Below are 20,060 nucleotides of genomic sequence, written 5' to 3' on the forward strand. Positions count from 1 at the left end.
CACCAGATGGAAACCAGAAGTTGATGAGTAAATATTTATTATCTGAACAGTGACCAACATGACAAAGCAAACATGACTGAGTGAAAATAGAGACCAATCAGCAGAGAAAGAGTGAGAGCAGTGACAGATTACAGCCAGTATCAGAGTCTCAGAGAGTCGGGTCAGGACTGGGAGCACTGGTCTCTCCTCAGTGTCTCTGTGACTGCAGACTGGGAGCTCTGGGAGGCCTCACAGGTCACAGAGCCCACCTTCCTCCACTGGTCAGCAGGGAGCCTCAGGGTGCTGCTCCAGCTGTAGAGGCCGTCATTCTGCAGCACCCCGGGGCTCCTGCTCTGCTCCAAGCTGCTGCTGCTGCTGCTGCCGTCCAGCTTCCAGGACAGAGTCCAGTCTGAGGGGAAGCCCTTGTTGGCCAGACACATGAGGGTCACCTGCTGCTGCTGCTGCAGCTCCACACTGGAGGGGGGCAGCACTGTCAGGGTGGGGCGGGTATCACCTAGGAGACACCAATCAGGTTAGAGAACAGGAACCACACACCTGTTAACCAGACAGCAGAAACTGGAACATCTTTACTGGGGGAGAAATGACTTTCTTTAAGATTCTTCAGTTGAACATTTTCTCTGCTCCACCAGTCTCTCCCTCACTGTTTCACTTCCCTTTACTGTGAACTCATGAATATCAGCACACAGAGACCTCAGATCACCTGGAATACATTCAACTAGAACACAAGATTAAACATAAACTCAGCTTTACTTTCCCTCCCTGTGATTATAAATTAAATAAAATTTTAAAAAATAATCATTTTTAAAAACCCAAACTTTCTAAAGCTCATCATGAATGTCAATGCTGCACCTATTTCAACTAGTTAGTAGATTCAAACAAGAAACAGAAGCAGATCAGCTGTTGGACATTAATGATAATGAATGGAAAATGAAAAACTATTTATTTTCTGATTGCATTTTTAAAACCAATATTTTTGAGACATTTACATTTTTGTGATTTTCAACCTAATTGTTTAGCTTCAAAAATTTAAAAAGATCAAAACCAATTTTTTAAAATCTAAAAAAAAAAAGCATTTTGAATAGTTTCAGTACTTTATCACATTAAATTAGTAACACAAAAATGCGAAGTCAATAATTCTTATTAAAGTAATTTGTTTCACCATCTTGTTAAGATCATTCTCATAATTTTTTTCACAATAAATGTTAAATATTAATAAACTTACTTCTAACATCTACAAAAATCTTTCTACCAGGAATAAAACCTTTTCATTCATTTTTACTGTTATTATTTAAGTCTAATTGCCCAAAGTTTAAAATCTTTAAACAAGTCTTAAAAGAGACATGTTCATTCAGAATCATTAAAACGTTTTAACATTTGAGAAATTAGTAAAGTAGAAAGATGGAGACCAGTTTTTACACAAAACAGCAATTAGTTAAGTAAAATGTGTTTTAAGCATCATTTTAAATATCTTGCTCAGGTCTTTCTGATATTTTATCTCACAATAAATGTTAAATATTAATAAACTTACTTCCAACATCCAGCCTGGTTCCTCCACCAAAAGTCCACCACAGTGATACAAACTAATTGAGTCGTCGTACAAAAACCTCTGACTGTAGAGACACGGCTCTCTGACTCTGAACACAACAAACTGATTCTGCCTGAAAACTTTAAATCAGTCTTAAGTTAAATTTCCCTTCATATAATAAAAACCTTTTTACCAGAAATAAAATAATAATTTATTCTCTCTTGATGATTCTATTTACTGACCCAACCTGCAGTTTTCATCACTGACTGAAGCAAATTAATAAAAACCTAAATTATGAACGTCTCCAATTATATCAGTTTGTTCATCAACCTAACATCAATGTACCGCTCATATTATAATGAAATATATGAAATATTGAACTTACTTCCAAACTCCAGCCTGGTTCCTCCACCAAACGTCAACCACAGTGATACAAACTGGTTGAGTCGTCGTACAAAAACCTCTGACTGTAGAGACACGGCTCTCTGACTCTGAACACAACAAACTCTAAATCAACAGGTTCAACCTGCAAAACACAGCAGGAAAATATATTTATTCATTATATTGTTTCTGACATCAACAGTCAAAAATGTTGGTTTATTCCTGATCAACTTCTATGAAGTTTTTTATTGTAAAAACAGAATTGCTCAACAACCAAAACAGTATTTGTTGATCTCCTTTCTTGAGAAAAAGAGAAAAAGCATGAAACAGAGAAAGTCCTTATCACTATAAAATATCTTCAAAAACTTTGAAACACATTGTCAGAAAACCTGCCAAACAAAAGATTGTTTCCTTTTGTATCCTGTGTCTCCTGGATCCATGAGGAAGCGTCATTATTGACCTTTGACCTTTGATGACATACAGGTTTCAGTCTGATAAATATATAAAAAACAAAAACATCTTGAAGATGTTACCTTCATACTTGATCGTGAAAAAATTTGATCCAAGGATTAAGAGACATTATTGTCTAATCTCTTACTCCTTGAATTTATTTAAATTTAGAATAAAAAAACAGTTACTTGTGTTTCTGTCATCAGGCTAATATTACTTTAAGTACAGATTGTTCAAAAGAATGTAGCAAATACATTAGATATAAATTCAGCCATTCATTAAACAAACAAACTATCAGAACTGGGCCTAACTGGGCCTGGATCAGCTGGTGTCAGTGGGAGACGTCTGCCACACTGGAAGCAACAAGATGACAAGTGGAGTGAAGACATTTCAAATCAATTGTTTAAACAATCAGCCTTTTAAATAATTAAAATTTTTAATAATTTCAACAGAAATGGTCTCAGTTCAATCCATTTTTTTTGTATGTTTTTGTGCAACATTTACATTTATTATATGGTAAATGTTATTTATTATAAATGACAACATTTATGGTAAAATGCTGTCATCATAAATCCACAGAAACTCAATAGTATAAACCATGAAATTCAACTGTTTTACATAACATTCAAAACTAAAAATGATTTTTGAACATAAACCAACAAAGAATATGCCTAAGCTTTTCTGATATCTAATTTTTATTTGTTTTTATTTTATACGGGTTCATTTGTACAGAATGAGCCCTTGAAGTCCAAGATTTCACTGATTCAATAAATCAAAAACAAAAAAATGCACAAGTACAGAAACAATATGAAGACATTTTTAAAAAATGACTACAATAAATAAACTAGTAAAAAGCATGTCTGGATTCAGAATAGAGAAGATGATTTTATAAAGTTTATGCAAAAGGTTGATTGTATCTGGGTTCATATTATGTTTCCATACTTTCACTGAAAGCTCAGAAATTAATTTATAGACACAAGGATGATGCAAACAGTTAGGCTTATTGAATCACAAATCTGTGTATAAAAGTTATACATGTTGATTTTGTGAAGTGCTTTGAGTTAATATTTATTGTGCTTCAAATATTTACTGAATTAAATTAAATGTGAACATTAAGATGTTCCAGCACTGAGGAGGAAACCTGCAGCCAGCTGATCTCCATGTGACTCTGTGTGTTTGCATATGTGTCCTGCCTCTCTGCTCCAGCTGTTAAGAGGTCAGAGTTGATCAGTGGCTGTCCAGGCCTTTCAGAGCCACTGACACACCAGCAGCACAATGATGATGTCACTGACTCTACTGCTGACCATCCTGGGGCTCCTGGTTCAGGGTGAGACTCTGATAGGAATTTGGACTGAAGAAGAAATGATCATTAAAATTCTGCTATCATGGAGAAATATTGAAACAAGATGTTAATGTTTCTTTATCTATTCATATATTATCAATAATTTGTAATCAAACATTATTTTTCTAAATAGATATTTTTTATGTTTTCTAGGTTCCTCAGCAGATATCATCCTGACCCAGACTCCGGTTTCTCAGTCTGTTGCTCCAGGACAGACTGTGTCCATCAGATGTAAAGCCAGTTCAAGTGTTAGTAACTATCTCCACTGGTACCTTCAGAAACCTGCAGAAGCTCCTAAACGTCTGATTCGATATGCTACAACTCTTCAGTCTGGAGTTCCAGCTCGTTTCAGTGGAAGTGGATCTGGTTCTGATTTCACTCTGACCATCAGTGGAGTTCAGGCTGAAGATTCAGGAGTTTATTACTGTCAGCAGGGTTACAGCTCGTTCACACAGTGATAGAACGTCGTACAAAAACCTCCCTCAGCTGGAGAGGAACTGATCTGACTCAACAGCTGCAAGGAAACTAAAACAGTCAACATTTCCACAAATTATTTATTTTAATTGTATCTTTAAAACTATGTATTGTATGTATTTTTAAAAACTATTTATTTATTCAGTCTTTTTCTACTAATATATTTCTTTGTTATTTCCATCTGAGTTAAAAATAATAAGAAGAATTATCCGCCATTTATTTAAGAACAAGAAACAAATAAAGCACTAGAAGTTTAAAAAGTTTTATTTAGAAATGGTTTTATAAATATGTTTTTGAAAAATGCAGACAATGAAAATCCTCTAACTTCTGATGATATTTCCTAATATTTTTTCAGAGCTTTAAAACTGTATTGCAAATGTATTTTTAAATTTAATGACAATTTTTTTATGCAGGATTTTTAATTGCACTCATGATGAATTGAGATGATGTCTAAAGAGAATCAAAGACAATTCATAGATAAATGAAACAGTGGGACAGAACAAAAATATTTAAAGCTTAACAAGAAAGCAGGTTGAAACCAGAAGTTGATGAGTAAATATTTCTTATTTGCTGCAGCTGTAGAGGCCGTCATTCTGCAGCACCCCGGGGCTCCTGCTCTGCTCCAAGCTGCTGCTGCTGCTGCCGTCCAGCTTCCAGGACAGAGTCCAGTCTGAGGGGAAGCCCTTGTTGGCCAGACACATGAGGGTCACCTGCTGCTGCTGCTGCAGCTCCACACTGGAGGGGGGCAGCACTGTCAGGGTGGGGCGGCTTTGACCCACTGCAGAGTCAAGATAAATGTCCTCCAAGTTTCACTTCCTGCTCTGGGTTTTGTAACCATAGCAACAGACATGCATCACTGCTCAACCACAGCAACAGACAAGTTTCAGTACAACACATGAAAACTGACATTTATTCTCAAACTTTTTCATTTTCTTCTCAAGAATCTAGCTGCATTTTATTAAATTGGTCCTGAGAAAAATTATTTCTGCTATTTTAAGATTTGTACATTTGTACCCAAATATTACACAATAATTTAATAACTACATACACAAATATTTTATTTTGAAGAAATGTGTAATTTATATATAAAAAAGAAAAGTTCAGAGATTGTCATTGTGAAAACTGTCTAAACATCTGAGAAAGTTTTAGAAGCAAAGATTAAAATGTACATTTTCACAATGATACATATGGAGCATTTGTTCTATGTTCACTGTTAAATTCAAGTTATAAAACATGTAAAAGATGTCTAAAAGTATTGATCAGTGATTGTTATGTAAAATATCACATCTTGTATTGATTGTTTTTATCTGTTTAACAATTTCCAGATTTATCAAAACTAAAATTGTTTCATCTTTTCTGAATTTTAGCTTTTTTGAAGGATCAAGTAAAACTCAAACATCACAGTTTTATTAAACAAAGCAGCTTAAATAAATAAAGAATAGATACATGCAAAATTAGATATTTTTCTTATGAGAAAAATGATTTATAATGTCACATTACAGAGATAATTAAATGTATTCAAGTTAGTTTTAGTCTCAGTTAACATCCAGCCTGGTTCCTCCACCAAAAGTCCACCACAGTGATTGATGGAGCCGTCGTACAAAAACCAGAGAAACACTCATATCTACGGTCGACTTACTGAGCTCCATGAAACAAACAGCCATGTTTATGAACTGTGGACGGAAAAAACGGAGTTTTCCACAGTTTGTATGGAGAGATCATGTAAACTAAATCCAAAAAGATCCTTCTTGCTACACAGCAACAGTTTTAAATCTACCAGTAGGCCATTTAATTCACTGTTATTAATTGAAAAAAACAGCAACATTACCATAGCCAAATTCTTCCTTTAAATGCTGAATACATGTTTACAATTATATTTTAAAGATTATTTTTAATGAAGAGTCTCTGAGTTTGGAAGATCTCCTTACCATCACCCTAATCTTTAGGTCTCATCATAAATTTGCTATGAGATTCAAGTCAGGACACATAAACAAAATGCTTATAGTACTTTAAGTCAGATGAGAAATATTGATAAAATTAGAAGATAAACATAAATGTTCCAGGGTGTCAACATTTTTTGGCTTGACTGAATATGTAAGAAACAATAATTATCTTTCTTTTTGCTTAGCATATCTGAAAATGTCATGTCAATATTGAACAGATCATTACTTTTCATAAATCAACAAAGTTGAGAAAGATAAAAATAAGCTACTACATCTGATCCATTTTCAAAAGCTGAAATCCCAGTTGTTGTAGGACTCAGTCACAGTGTTTCCATAGAGCCACTTTGCATCAGCAGCTCCATGCTCCAGCGCTCTGGGAGAGTTTATAGTCCTGACAGTTGAACACTGGATGACTGACAGCTGTCCTTCATCACAGCAGAAGACACAGAAATCCTCCTCCTCATCATCAGAAACATGACTTTGATCTGCGTCCTCATCTGGACTCTCCTCTGCTTCACTCAGGGTGAGGAAAATCATTTTTCTGTCATGTGAAAATCATTTGGAGTGAAGCTGAGTTTCACCATCTCATGTCCAGAGTTTCTTCTCTCTCCTCAGGATCTGATGGACAAAATGTTGTCATGACTCAACCAGCAGCCAAATCAGTGCAGCTTGGTCAGACGGTCACTATTGACTGTAAGGCCAGTCAGGCACTTTCAACATCTCATTGCAGCATCAATTCACAGGTCTGTCTGTCCTGGTACCATCAGAAACCTGGAGAAGCTCCTAAAGCACTGATCTATGTAACATCAACCAGATTTTCAGGAATCTCCTCCAGATTCAGTGGAAGTGGATCAGGAAATGGATTAGACTTCACTCTGACCATCAGTGGAGTTCAGGCTGAAGATGCAGGAGTTTATTACTGTCAGAGTTTTCACTACATCAACAGTCTGTGGGTGTTCACACAGTGAAAAATCATCGTACAAAAACCTCCCTCAGTTTGACTGAACAGAAACTGATACAGTTCACTAAACACAAGTGTTTAATTTCAATACACTTTAGTAAAAGTCAAACACTAAGAAGAAAATAGTCAATATTCTCTATATTTATTCATTCACCAATTTGCCTTTGTCACTATTTTATATTTATTAGTTTCAGATTAAATCAGAAGCAGAAAGTGTGTTGTGTTAGAAAAAGTAAGACCAATTTATAACAACACTCATTATTTAAAATCTCTTCACGTTACTGACTGCTTTACAGACATTCAGTACATTACTTCATTTCTACTTGACACTAAACATTCAAATAAAAATAAAAACAGTAAAACCTACTTTTTAAAAAGCTATAAAGAAATTATTTTTATTTGCTGAGACATTTTAGAGTCAATAAAACTAGTAGAATTAAATTATTTTGGTCAAATTATATGATTGTACAATTAGACATGATGACTGAAGATAAAAGTTTAGTTCATGAAAAACAACAGCTGGTTTCTCAAACTTTAAGAAAGTAGGTGGAAACAAGAAGTTGATGAGTAATTTTCCCCCAAAATGATTTAATCAATTAAACAGCAAAGAACGTCTGTAAAATATGTCTGGTCTGACAGAATCTCAGTATTTTCTAATTCAATAGTTTTATAAATATATTTCTAACAGACTGGATTCATATGTTTGATTCAAAACATTTCAGCAAATGATTTGAAATGTCATGATAGTTTTACATTAAAGACAATTAATCTTAATCTGAGGCTGATATAAATAATGTTAAAATGCAGAAATTAAAATCAATAAACTGAAGGACATAATCACCAGATGGAAACCAGAAGTTGATGAGTAAATATTTATTATCTGAACAGTGACCAACATGACAAAGCAAACATGACTGAGTGAAAATAGAGACCAATCAGCAGAGAAAGAGTGAGAGCAGTGACAGATTAAAGCCAGTATCAGAGTCTCAGAGAGTCGGGTCAGGACTGGGAGCACTGGTCTCTCCTCAGTGTCTCTGTGACTGCAGACTGGGAGCTCTGGGAGGCCTCACAGGTCACAGAGCCCACCTTCCTCCACTGGTCAGCAGGGAGCCTCAGGGTGCTGCTCCAGCTGTAGAGGCCGTCATTCTGCAGCACCCCGGGGCTCCTGCTCTGCTCCAAGCTGCTGCTGCTGCTGCTGCTGCCGTCCAGCTTCCAGGACAGAGTCCAGTCTGAGGGGAAGCCCTTGTTGGCCAGACACATGAGGGTCACCTGCTGCTGCTGCAGCTCCACACTGGAGGGGGGCAGCACTGTCAGGGTGGGGCGGGTATCACCTAGGAGACACCAATCAGGTTAGAGAACAGGAACCACACACCTGTTAACCAGACAGCAGAAACTGGAACATCTTTACTGGGGGAGAAATGACTTTCTTTAAGATTCTTCAGTTGAACATTTTCTCTGCTCCACCAGTCTCTCCCTCACTGTTTCACTTCCCTTTACTGTGAACTCATGAATATCAGCACACAGAGACCTCAGATCACCTGGAATACATTCAACTAGAACATAAGATTAAACATAAACTCAGCTCTACTTTCCCTCCCTGTGATTATAAATTAAATAAAAATTAAAAAAATAATCATTTTTAAAAACCCAAACTATCTAAAGCTCATCATGAATGTCAATGCTTCACCTATTTCAACTAGTTAGTAGATTCAAACAAGAAACAGAAGCAGATCAGCTGTTGGACATTAATGATAATGAATGGAAAATGAAAAACTATTTATTTTCTGATTGCATTTTTAAAACCAATATTTTTGAGACATTTAAATTTTTGTGATTTTCAACCTAATTGTTTAGCTTCAAAAATTTAAAAATATCAAAACCAATTTTTTAAAATCTAAAAAAAAAAAACGCATTTTGAATTGTTTCAGTACTTTATCACATTAAATTAGTAACACAAAAATGCGAAGTCAATAATTCTTATTAAAGTAATTTGTTTCACGATCTTGTTAAGATCATTCTCATAATTTTTCTCACAATAAATGTTAAATATTAATAAACTTACTTCTAACATCTACAAAAATCTTTCTACCAGGAATAAAACCTTTTCATTCATTTTTACTGTTATTATTTAAGTCTAATTGCCCAAAGTTTAAAATCTTTAAACAAGTTTTAAAAGAGACATGTTCATTCAGAATCATTAAAACGTTTTAACATTTGAGAAATTAGTAAAGTAGAAAGATGGAGACCAGATTTTACACAAAACAGCAATTAGTTAAGTAAAATGTGTTTTAAGCATCATTTTAAATATCTTGCTCAGGTCTTTCTGATATTTTATCTCACAAAATAGATGTTAAATATTAATAAACTTACTTCCAACATCCAGCCTGGTTCCTCCACCAAAAGTCCACCACAGTGATACAAACTAGTTGAGTCGTCGTACAAAAACCTCTGACTGTAGAGACACGGCTCTCTGACTCTGAACACAACAAACTGATTCTGTCTGAAAACTTTAAATCAGTCTTACGTTATATTTTCCCTTCATATAATAAAAACTTTTTTACCAGAAATAAAATAATAATTTATTATCTCTTGATGATTCTATTTACTGACCCAACCTGCAGTTTTCATCACTGACTGAAGCAAATTAATGAAAACCTAAATTATGAAAGTCTCCAATGATATCAGTTTGTTCATCAACCTAACATCAATGTACCGCTCATATTATAATGAAATATATGAAATATTGAACTTACTTCCAAACTCCAGCCTGGTTCCTCCACCAAACGTGTACCACAGTGATACAAACTGGTTGAGTCGTCGTACAAAAACCTCTGACTGTAGAGACACGGCTCTCTGACTCTGAACACAACAAACTCTAAATCAACAGGTTCAACCTGCAAAACACAGCTGGAAAATATATTTATTCATTATATTGTTTCTGACATCAACAGTCAATAATTTTGGTTTATTCTTCTTTAACTTCTATGAAGTTTTTTATTGTAAAAACAGAATCGCTCAACAACCAAAACAGTATTTGTTGATCTCCTTTCTTGAGAAAAAGAGAAAAAGCATGAAACAGAGAAAGTCCTTATCACTATAAAATATCTTCAAAAACTTTGAAACACATTGTCAGAAAACCTGCCAAACAAAAGATTGTTTCCTTTTGTATCCTGTGTCTCCTGGATCCATGAGGAAGCGTCATTATTGACCTTTGACCTTTGATGACATACAGGTTTCAGTCTGATAAATATATAAAAAACAAAAACATCTTGAAGATGTTACCTTCATACTTGATCGTGAAAAAATTTGATCCAAGGATTAAGAGACATTATTGTCTAATCTCTTACTCCTTGAATTTATTTAAATTTAGAATAAAAAAACAGTTACTTGTGTTTCTGTCATCAGGATAATATTACTTTAAGTACAGATTGTTCAAAAGAATGTAGCAAATACATTAGATATAAATTCAGCCATTCATTAAACAAACAAACTATCAGAACTGGGCCTAACTGGGTCTGGATCAGCTGGTGTCAGTGGGAGACGTCTGCCACACTGGAAGCAACAAGATGACAAGTGGAGTGAAGACATTTCAAATCAATTGTTTAAACAATCAGCCTTTTAAATAATTACAATTTTTAATAATTTCAACAGAAATGGTCTTTTTTTGTATGTTTTTGTGTGATTTTGTGCAACATTTACATTTATTATATGGTAAATGTTGTTATTTATTATAAATGACAACATTTATGCCAGAACCTTCTTGCTGCAAGGCAACAGCTCTACCAACTGCGCCACTGTGCAGCCCCATGATGCAAACAGTTAGGCTTATTGAATCACAAATCTGTGTATAAAAGTTATATATGTTGATTTTGTGAAGTGCTTTGAGTTAATATTTATTGTGCTTCAAATATTTACTGAATTAAATTAAATGTGAACATTAAGATGTTCCAGCAGTGAGGAGGAAACCTGCAGCCAGCTGATCTCCATGTGACTCTGTGTGTTTGCATATGTGTCCTGCCTCTCTGCTCCAGCTGTTAAGAGGTCAGAGTTGATCAGTGGCTGTCCAGGCCTTTCAGAGCCACTGACACACCAGCAGCACAATGATGATGTCACTGACTCTACTGCTGACCATCCTGGGGCTCCTGGTTCAGGGTGAGACTCTGATAGGAACTTGGACTGAAGAAGAAATGATCATTAAAATTCTGCTATCATGGAGAAACATTGAAACAAGATGTTAATGTTTCTTTTATCTATTCATAGATTATCAATAATTTGTAATCAAACATTATTTTTCTAAATAGATATTTTTCATGTTTTCCAGGTTCATCAGGAGACATCATCCTGACTCAGACTCCTGGATCTCAGTCTGTTGCTCCAGGACAAACTGTCTCCATCAGATGTGAAACCAGTTCAAGTGTTTATAACAACCTCCACTGGTACCTTCAGAAACCTGCAGAAGCTCCTAAACTCCTGATCTATGCAGCTACAACTCTTCAGTCTGGAGTTCCAGCTCGTTTCAGTGGAAGTGGATATGGTTCTGATTTCACTCTGACCATCAGTGGAGTTCAGGCTGAAGATTCAGGAGTTTATTACTGTCAGCAGGGTTATAGCTCACCGTTCACACAGTGATAGAACGTCGTACAAAAACCTCCCTCAGCTGGAGAGGAACTGATCTGACTCAACAGCTGCAAGGAAACTAAAACACTGAACGTTTCCAGAAATACTACAATGTAATTAGTTATGAAGACCCTGTTTAAACATTTATTTACCCATTTACTTTTCTAATTAAGTAGATTTTTGTTTTCTAGGTCTTTTGAATAAATTAGTGAGATTTATCTCTTATGACTGAAAAAACAAATAATTGTAAAACAATAATTCTGTGATTATTTAAATTTTCTCAAGTGATCAAGTGTTGAACAATGAGTCAGTAAATCACTTCAATTCTGCTTGATTTTAAAGATTCATACAAATAAAAAGTCAAACGTTTTTGAAAACAGGTCAGATTTGATCAGTGTCAGTTCAGACCTTTCACATCCACAGACACACCAATAAGATCATTAACAACATATTTCTTCTGTCAAATTATTTACTGTCTTAAAAAATTACATATCTCTGACTTGTGCTGATAAAAACATCTCAGTAATATTTACTGTCATGTTTTTAATGATGTGTTTCAAATAAAATGTTTTAGCATTTTTATATAAACTGCATATTAATGTTACATGAAGCAAAACATAAGTAAATTCCACTCTCTGAAATAAAACATATGTGTAGTTCATGAAGTGAAATACAAAAATCGCAGCAGGGATAAAAATAACTTTTAAGCTCATAGAGAAACAAGTTGGACCCAGAAGTTGATGAGTAAATGGGAACACTGGTTTCTCCTCAGTGTCTGTGACTGGGAGCACTGGGTGACCTCTCAGGTCACAGAACCCACCTTCCTTCACTGCTCTGCATGCGATTAAAAAGCCTCCTCCACCCATTAAAGAGAGATCTGCTTTTTTTATTTCTTAAAGTGAAACTGGAGTTTTTTCCTTCCCTTTCTGAGCTTCACTAATGAACCGTAGCAGCAGAAACGTTTCAGAAGTAAAGATATTCATTTCCTTCCCATCTGGACTTTATATTTTCTTTCAGTGCCTGACTGGATTCCAGCTGCACAGTCAGAATATGAATTGACCTTAGGAGTTATCATTTGACCTTGTCTGTTAGACCTTTTTGTCTCAGCGTTGACCTCTGACAGCCTTCTGATCTCTGTATGTAGCCTGTCTCAGGTCCAAACTACTTTAATTTAATATACAGTCGTAAACTTTAAAGTTAAATCATCTAAATTAACTCATTAAGGTGATTGCTGCTTTTAAATCGGCAATACATACAACTAATATCTTTAAAAATATGTAGTTTCAGATCATAAATTATTTAAAGGCTCAAGTTATTTTTGTTTTGTAACTTTAACACAATAAAACAAAATACCAGAATGGGGGATATGATTTATATTTTGTTGTGTATCATTTGAATATTAACTAAAGTAAGTCACGTGGAAGTAAAAAATCTTTTGATGTTTTTCATGTTGTGATAAACTAAAACTAAAAGTTTATACTGATATAACTGTTGACTCAAAAGGACCCCCTAAATGTATGATTTCTTTTTTATTATCATTTTACTCTCACCGACTAACATTGTGAAACTTTTTCAGTGTATAACCCTCCCACAGTTATTCTTCATAAAATTTACCATCAAACTACAGAACATCTGCTTAATAAAATAATCAAATCTGGATATGCTCTATATGAACACATTTCAAGGCGGTTAAAGACTGTGGGACAGAAGACGTTCTGATTCATTAACTAAATGATAATTAAATTGCAAAATAAATAATCAAAAGTCGTATTCATTCAATGTGTAAACATTCACATTTTAAAGCATTTTATCCAATCAGATCTTGAGTGGAATTTTTAAAATATCTCTTAAGGAGAAAATTGGAAAAACAAACAAGCAAACAAACAAAAAATAAAAAAGAAGATATTATGCATAATGTTATGCAATTAATGTTTAAAGTTGTTGCTTGTTGGGGACATTTAATGTCATATTCACATCATTCTTGAGTCCTGCGGGTTAATGAAGGACGCTGTCTCCCTCTACCGATGATACTGAGAATGACACTCAGTTGCAGTTATTCTGCAGAAAGTTAAATGTTCTCTCTGTGTTCCCAGAAATGCCACAAGATGGCAGCACTGTTCCACAGGTGTGCTGTAGAAGTGAATTTATGGTGTTGACTAAAAACACTTTATTTTGCTTCCAAGAATAGCGAAAAACAGCATTTAAAGATTAGATAGGTAGATCAAATAATTGTTCCAGGCAACATGTTTTCAGATACGATGAGTCCAACCTTTAAAATTATAAAACAACGCTCATTTCATTTTTCTGAATTATTTTAATTCTGTGCCATGAGCCAGCACTAAAAACTATGAGAAAAATGTGACAAAGTGAGATCAGATGTAAACTTGTTCATGTCATTGTGTGTTTCCACCTCAAATAAATGAAGACCTCCGCTATAGTTTACAGAGCAGTTCAATTGTCAGCAGAATAAAATGAAAGAAGACGTAAAACTCTCCAAATAATCAACAGGTCTAATCTGATACATACACTTTTGAATGGCTTTGATAAGCAACTTTAAACACTGGGATCATAATGGTAAGCAAAGGGTTTTAGAACTATGTGTTAAGATACGCTTGTATGTTACAAAAAAAATATTGAAATTATTTAAATTCATTTTATTTTTCAGGACATGTCTCCAAACTGACAATGTCAATCTTCACAACTCAAATATTTGCCATTTTTTTCTATACAACTCTGAAGACAATCTACTGAACTCTCATATCAAGAATGTCAGACTAACATTCTGTCAGACTAAGTCTGACATTCTTGATATGAGAGTTCAGTAGATTGTCTTCAGAGTTGTATAGAAAAAAATGGCAAATATTTGACCTCTTGCACCCAAGAGGGGGGTAATCTGTCAAGACAAAAGGAGAAACAATACTTCAAAGCAAAAAATATTTGCCTGCCTATGGATATCTGTGAATATCTAACTTATGTCGCTGTTTCTCTGGACTATAAATGTCATCAAACAAAAATCATTTTTAACCTGTCTTCAAACTATTTATGATGTGTGTTAATATGAATCTGAAAATTACAAAAAGAAAGTAGATAAATCCAAAATCTGATAAGTTACAAAGATTTTTATTTTTGCTTCAAACTCAGCAGATAATTTGCTGAATCCATATTTTAAGTAGATTACACTTTATTCTGCAGAAAATTTTTAAAAGTTAAATTTCTACATATATAAATGTTAATGTGATTTAGTACTTAAAGATGCTCTTCGCCTTAACCCTTCTAGAGCGGAACGTGACGGCCAAATTTGCAGTACCGTAATTCCGCCACACGTAGCGCTATCTGAAAAATTTCAACGGTTTCTGAAAAGGGAGACGTTGCACTATCTAGCCAATGTCGGGTTATTACGGTAATTCCACATTTGCAGCTGCAGAAAGTGTAATTAATCCGGGGGGCACTCGTTTAATGGACGGTAAATTGCGAAAATAACTTGCTGAATATTGAAAGTTCCAGTTGTTATGGATACATGGGTAAATATATCATCTCACAGGACATTTAAATAACAACTTACAATTAAAATAAGAAAGAAGTATAGGCTATAGGCAGACATTTGAAACTCAGGCGTAAAAGGTTCAAAACAAACTGACAATGTCAATCTTCATTTTCTTCAAAATGAAAATGTGATTTTTTTCAGAAGTTTCATGGTTTTAAAATAACAATACAAAGTTAAAGTTTAAGAGCTTTTTCAACAGGCGGCGCCTACACAGAAGTACATTGATCCTCAACTCGGACCATGAATTATGATATATTATATTCAATAGTATAAAGAAGACCAGAGTAAAGCAGGAGAATAATTGGTTCCTGAAAATGCCCCGCAGAGAGAAACCAGTTAAAATATAAAAATCAATCCAGTGAGTCAGGCTGGGTCTCCGAACTCAAGTTGATCTTCAGAGTGACTGAGACCGGAGCCAGTGAGCCCCGAACCGCCCTGCAGGTCACAGACGATATCTTCTTCCAGTTCTCCTCATCAACCGTCAAGAAGCTGCTCCAGCTGTAGTGGTCGTCATCCAGAGGCATCACAGGGCCACGTTCCTCTCCCCAGTTCACTGGGCTGCTGCTGTTGACGTACCAACGCAATCGCCAGTCTGAGGGGAAGCCCTTGTTGCCCAGACATGTGAGGGTTAACTTCCCCTGCTGCAGCTCCTCACTGGAGGGGGCCAGCAAAGTCAGGTTGGGATGTAAAACGTCTACGAGAGAATAAACACCTTGGAGGTCAGGATCAACTCTACTGTCCGTCAACAGCATACACATGTTCTGCTAAATAACTAGACTTCTCTTTTTCTGCAAGTGATTCACTTCATTCCAGTCGTATTTATAAATTATGTAGTTTATGGTCACAGGAAATGGTAATGACCTGGACTTGAAAAGCATTTATCAAGTGCAGAAGACCCCAAAAGCCAAAGTGAGACGGACACAGAAGGGGTCAAACCGTCAACCTCGAACTCATATCACCATCATCACCTTCACCCCAACAGTCCAACAGCATCCTCTAATGACCATTTAATAATCATTTGACATGTACTGAAATAACAGAATCTCCTCTGGCCACACTTTTCTTTAAATTATTTAGTAAAAATATTGTTTTTGAACAGATATTTATTGTTGTTAATGTATAAAAAAATCTTGAAATAAGCATTCATAAAATCAAAGCTGACTTCTCAGATGCTGCCCAGCAGGTTTATTTTGAGAGTTTTTAAAGTTTTCTGGTGATCAGCTCCACAGTAAAAGGAGGGACTAAATATTCTTGAGTTGCTTTCTTGTCTGTCAGCCATATTGGATTTAACAAAAAATTGCTTGCACTTGCAGTGCGTAGCCAGGAGCTGATAGTGTATTGTATTGTATTGTATGAAGCACTATCAATCAATCCAATTTTATTTGTGCAGCATCTTTCAGCAACAAGGTATTTCAAATGCTTTACATCATAAAAACACAAAAATAGAACACACAGTAAAATTACATTTTGCACATTAGATTAACCTGGTGAACAGATCCATGTTTCACAGATAGGACCAAGGATATTGCAATGTTTTTTAAAGGGTAAATACAGAAAGTTCAAAGAGCATGTTTTCTCTTTAAACTTACTATTTGCACAAGCTGGAGTTTAGTCAGCAAAAGCTAATTATTCACAGATTTGAACTAGCATTATAACGTTACTTTTGTTGAAGATTTAAGATTGATACATTTTTTGTTTGGCCAGCAAGCTATGATCTGTTTCACTCTCTTTGTGTGTGTTACAAATGACATGATTTGAGGACCATCAAGCTAGTTTCTTCCCCTGTCACACTTTCTACCAGTTTCTCCTGATTCTATGCCTCACATCTCTTTTATTTCTTCTAATTTATGCAGTGGCCCCTTCATGCAGCACCCTCATACTCCCCCTCCCAACTTTCTCCTGAGCTCCACTTGGCTCTCCAATGCCTTCCCTAACCTTCTCTTCTCATAATAAAATAGTTTAGTTTATTTAAAAATTTAAACTGGTTAATACATATTTCAATAAACTAATTGAATACCTCACCAGAGCTTTCTGAGTCTCTTCACCTTTCTTCAACCCCCCCCCGGTTCCTACGCTTATGAAAACAATAATAAAGTAGTAATGACTTACCCTTAACTCGGACTTCAACCTTTGCTTGAAAAAACGATCCATTCCTGAATAGATGTAATTTATAATTCCCGCTGTCTTCTGATTTTAGGGACTTCAGAGTCAGGGACCCGTTGTTGTTAATAATAGCTCTGTCTTTATATGGGTCTTGAATTGAAACCCTGTCAGCCCCCAATCCACCAATAGTTCTATTGTTAAAACCCCAACCTATGGAATCACCCTCTACTTTTGGAAGCAGGAGATTTATTGTAATATTTTCCCCCAACATTACATCCAGAGGTCCTTCGGGTAGATATTTCTCCTCGGCAGAGAACCCTGCGTGTAAACAAAGCAAAAATCTAATAAATAAAGCAGTCGTTTTTTATTCAAATAGTGAATGTACACACATAGCAGACTTTAAGGAAAGAATGACAACACAACATAAATCGTCGGATACTTACAAAAAAAAGGCCTTACAGACTGTATTAAGAATTTAAATAACAACAAACTGTCAAACTTACCGGACTTAAAGAGGAGAAAAATAAGTGAAAAGACGATCAGATTCATCCTGGACGGTTTCAAGTCTTCACAGGAGGCACAGGAGCGAAACTGCGATGTACCCAGTGGCTTTTTCTGATATGGGCGACATGGGCAACCGCCCAGGGCGGAATTTTGTGGGGAGGGCGGCAAAAAGCATCCCACCGTCCCGCCCCCTGCGCCACCACTCCTCCCTCTAGGAGAAATTGGTTTAGAGGTCAACCAAGCACTAAAAATGTAGTTCAACTGTGGATGTTAGAGAAAGAGTCATAACGCGATGCCGCCAGGTTAATCTGTGGAACAGATTGGTTTCCCCCACACTTGCAGAAGTTTGTGAAGCTTATGTGTTTTATTCAGTGTCATAACTAATCGCCAAGAAATAAGTGTTAAGGAAAAGTATTTTCCGCAGCTCATTTATCTAAGATTAATTATTTAAGTTAAAGTTTGCAGATTATTTTGTTTATTCCCTGAATGAGATTAAGACCAAGATTTAGGTGCTGAAGTCTTTACAACTAAGTACATTTTTAATATTGAGTACAGTGAGTATAATTTACACTATGTCAGCATCACAGTTTTGCTCCTGTGCCTTATCTTTAGGGTATCTTTAATTATTTTTAAGGAATGTTTAAGGAATGTTTGATAAATGTTTGATAAATGGCTTTCTGCCATGCTACTGAGCTCGTTTGTTGCAGTTTCATTGACATAAAGGCTATAGATTTGTGAAGAAGAAACATTTCTTTGTTAATCTGAATAACATGGCCATTACAATAACCAAACTTTCAAAGCAAACTGTCAGATCAAATACAGTTCTGTGTTACACACCAGTTACCGTATTTTCCGCACTATAAGGAGCACCTAAAAACCTTCAATTTCCTCAAAAGCCGACAGTGCGCCTTATAATACGGTGCGCCTTATATATGGACCAATATTGAGCCACAACATGTCTAGCAACTACTGTAAGAAGCCGCCGACTTCATTTTCCCCCAGTAGAAGAAGAAGTGCCCGGTGGTTTGTTAATAAAGTTTGATAATACATTTAAAGCCAGGGGGGCGGAGGAAGAGAGACAGAGTCTGCGGCGGCAGCGTGTCGGTTGGTCTGTGTTACCCAGAAAGCAGTTGGGCACAATAGGGTAACAACACCAACACCGTGAGTGAAACAATGACTGGGGCAGCCTAGTACTCGGGGACCACTTCTTTACAATTCTGGATGTGTAATAATAGAGTATGAAACAAATCGGCAACCCAAATAGAAGCGTCTATTCTATGCGCCTTGTAATGCGGTGCACCTTATATATGAAAAAGTTTTAAAATAGGCCACTCATTGAAGTCTTATAGTGCGGAAAATACGGTACTTAATATAGAAGGTAACACTATTGCTCTTATATCAAATAATAACATAATAGTTCTCACAGGTGCACAGATAAAATAAGTTATAATTGTTGGGAGAGTACCCAAATATTGGCAGGAATTCTGAGATTAAAGTGAGAATTTTTTTTTTTAATGGCCCTAATCCTCTTGTATTGTATTGTATTGTATTGTATTGTATTGTATTGTATTGTATTGTATTGTATTGCATTGCATGATGTACTTGTGTCCAGTTGGGTGGTCTGTGTGCATTTATAACATAATTCCACAAGAAACAGAAGAAAATGGCTTTTAGCTGTCCACTGTAGTGACCGCTATGCATGAAAAGGTTAAGATGGACAGATCCATGTTTCACAGATAGGACCAAGGATATTACAATGTTTTTAAAGGGTAAATACAGGAAGCTCAAAGAGCATGTTTTCTCTTTAAACTTACTATTTGCACAAGCTGGAGTTTAGTCAGCAAAAGCTAATTATTCACAGACTTCAACTTGCATAATAAAGTTACTATTGTTGAAAATTTAAGATTGATATAATTTTTGTTTGGCTATGATTTGTTTCACTGTATTTGTGTGTGTTAGAATCTACTGTTTGTTTAATGAGATGATTTGGGGAATTTCAAGCTAGTTTTTCCTCCCTATCACACTTTCTACCAGTTTCTCCTGACTCTTTGCCTCACATCTCTTTTATTTCTTCTAATCTATGCTGTGGCCCCTTCATGCAGCACCTTACTTCCCCCCACCACCACTTTCTACTGAGAGACAATAGAGAGCATACTGGCAACATGTAGGGAGAGTGGTGAGGACAGGTGAGAAAGTCATCAGGACTGAGCTTCCCT

General features: G+C 35.6%; 1 protein-coding gene and 2 pseudogenes across 3 annotated transcripts; all 3 read right to left on the reverse strand.

The window, feature by feature from the left end:
- Positions 1–20: 20 nt before the first annotated feature.
- LOC145553835 (Ig kappa-b4 chain C region pseudogene) lies at positions 21–2,445 on the reverse strand (annotated as a pseudogene). Its single transcript, XR_014089879.1, has 3 exons — positions 2,440–2,445; positions 1,529–1,580; positions 21–493 (listed from the first exon to the last, which is right to left on the reverse strand). The product of XR_014089879.1 is annotated as an Ig kappa-b4 chain C region pseudogene (transcript).
- A 5,489-nt stretch (positions 2,446–7,934) lies between these two features.
- On the reverse strand, positions 7,935–12,533 carry LOC145553836 (Ig kappa-b4 chain C region pseudogene; annotated as a pseudogene). The gene is made up of 3 exons (XR_014089880.1): positions 12,514–12,533; positions 9,830–9,951; positions 7,935–8,407 (listed from the first exon to the last, which is right to left on the reverse strand). The product of XR_014089880.1 is annotated as an Ig kappa-b4 chain C region pseudogene (transcript).
- Positions 12,534–14,797: 2,264 nt separating this feature from the next.
- LOC103472633 (immunoglobulin lambda-1 light chain-like) lies at positions 14,798–17,974 on the reverse strand. The gene is made up of 3 exons (XM_008422390.3): positions 17,844–17,974; positions 17,347–17,658; positions 14,798–15,931 (listed from the first exon to the last, which is right to left on the reverse strand). The coding sequence occupies exons 1-3, from the start codon at positions 17,887–17,889 to the stop codon at positions 15,588–15,590; spliced, it is 702 nt and encodes a 233-aa protein (XP_008420612.2). The 5' UTR covers positions 17,890–17,974; the 3' UTR covers positions 14,798–15,587.
- Between the last annotated feature and the right edge of the window lie 2,086 nt (positions 17,975–20,060).

This window comes from Poecilia reticulata, chromosome 11, assembly GCF_904066995.2.
Source record: "Poecilia reticulata chromosome 11, P_reticulata-male-v2, whole genome shotgun sequence".
Lineage (NCBI taxonomy): Eukaryota > Metazoa > Chordata > Actinopteri > Cyprinodontiformes > Poeciliidae > Poecilia > Poecilia reticulata.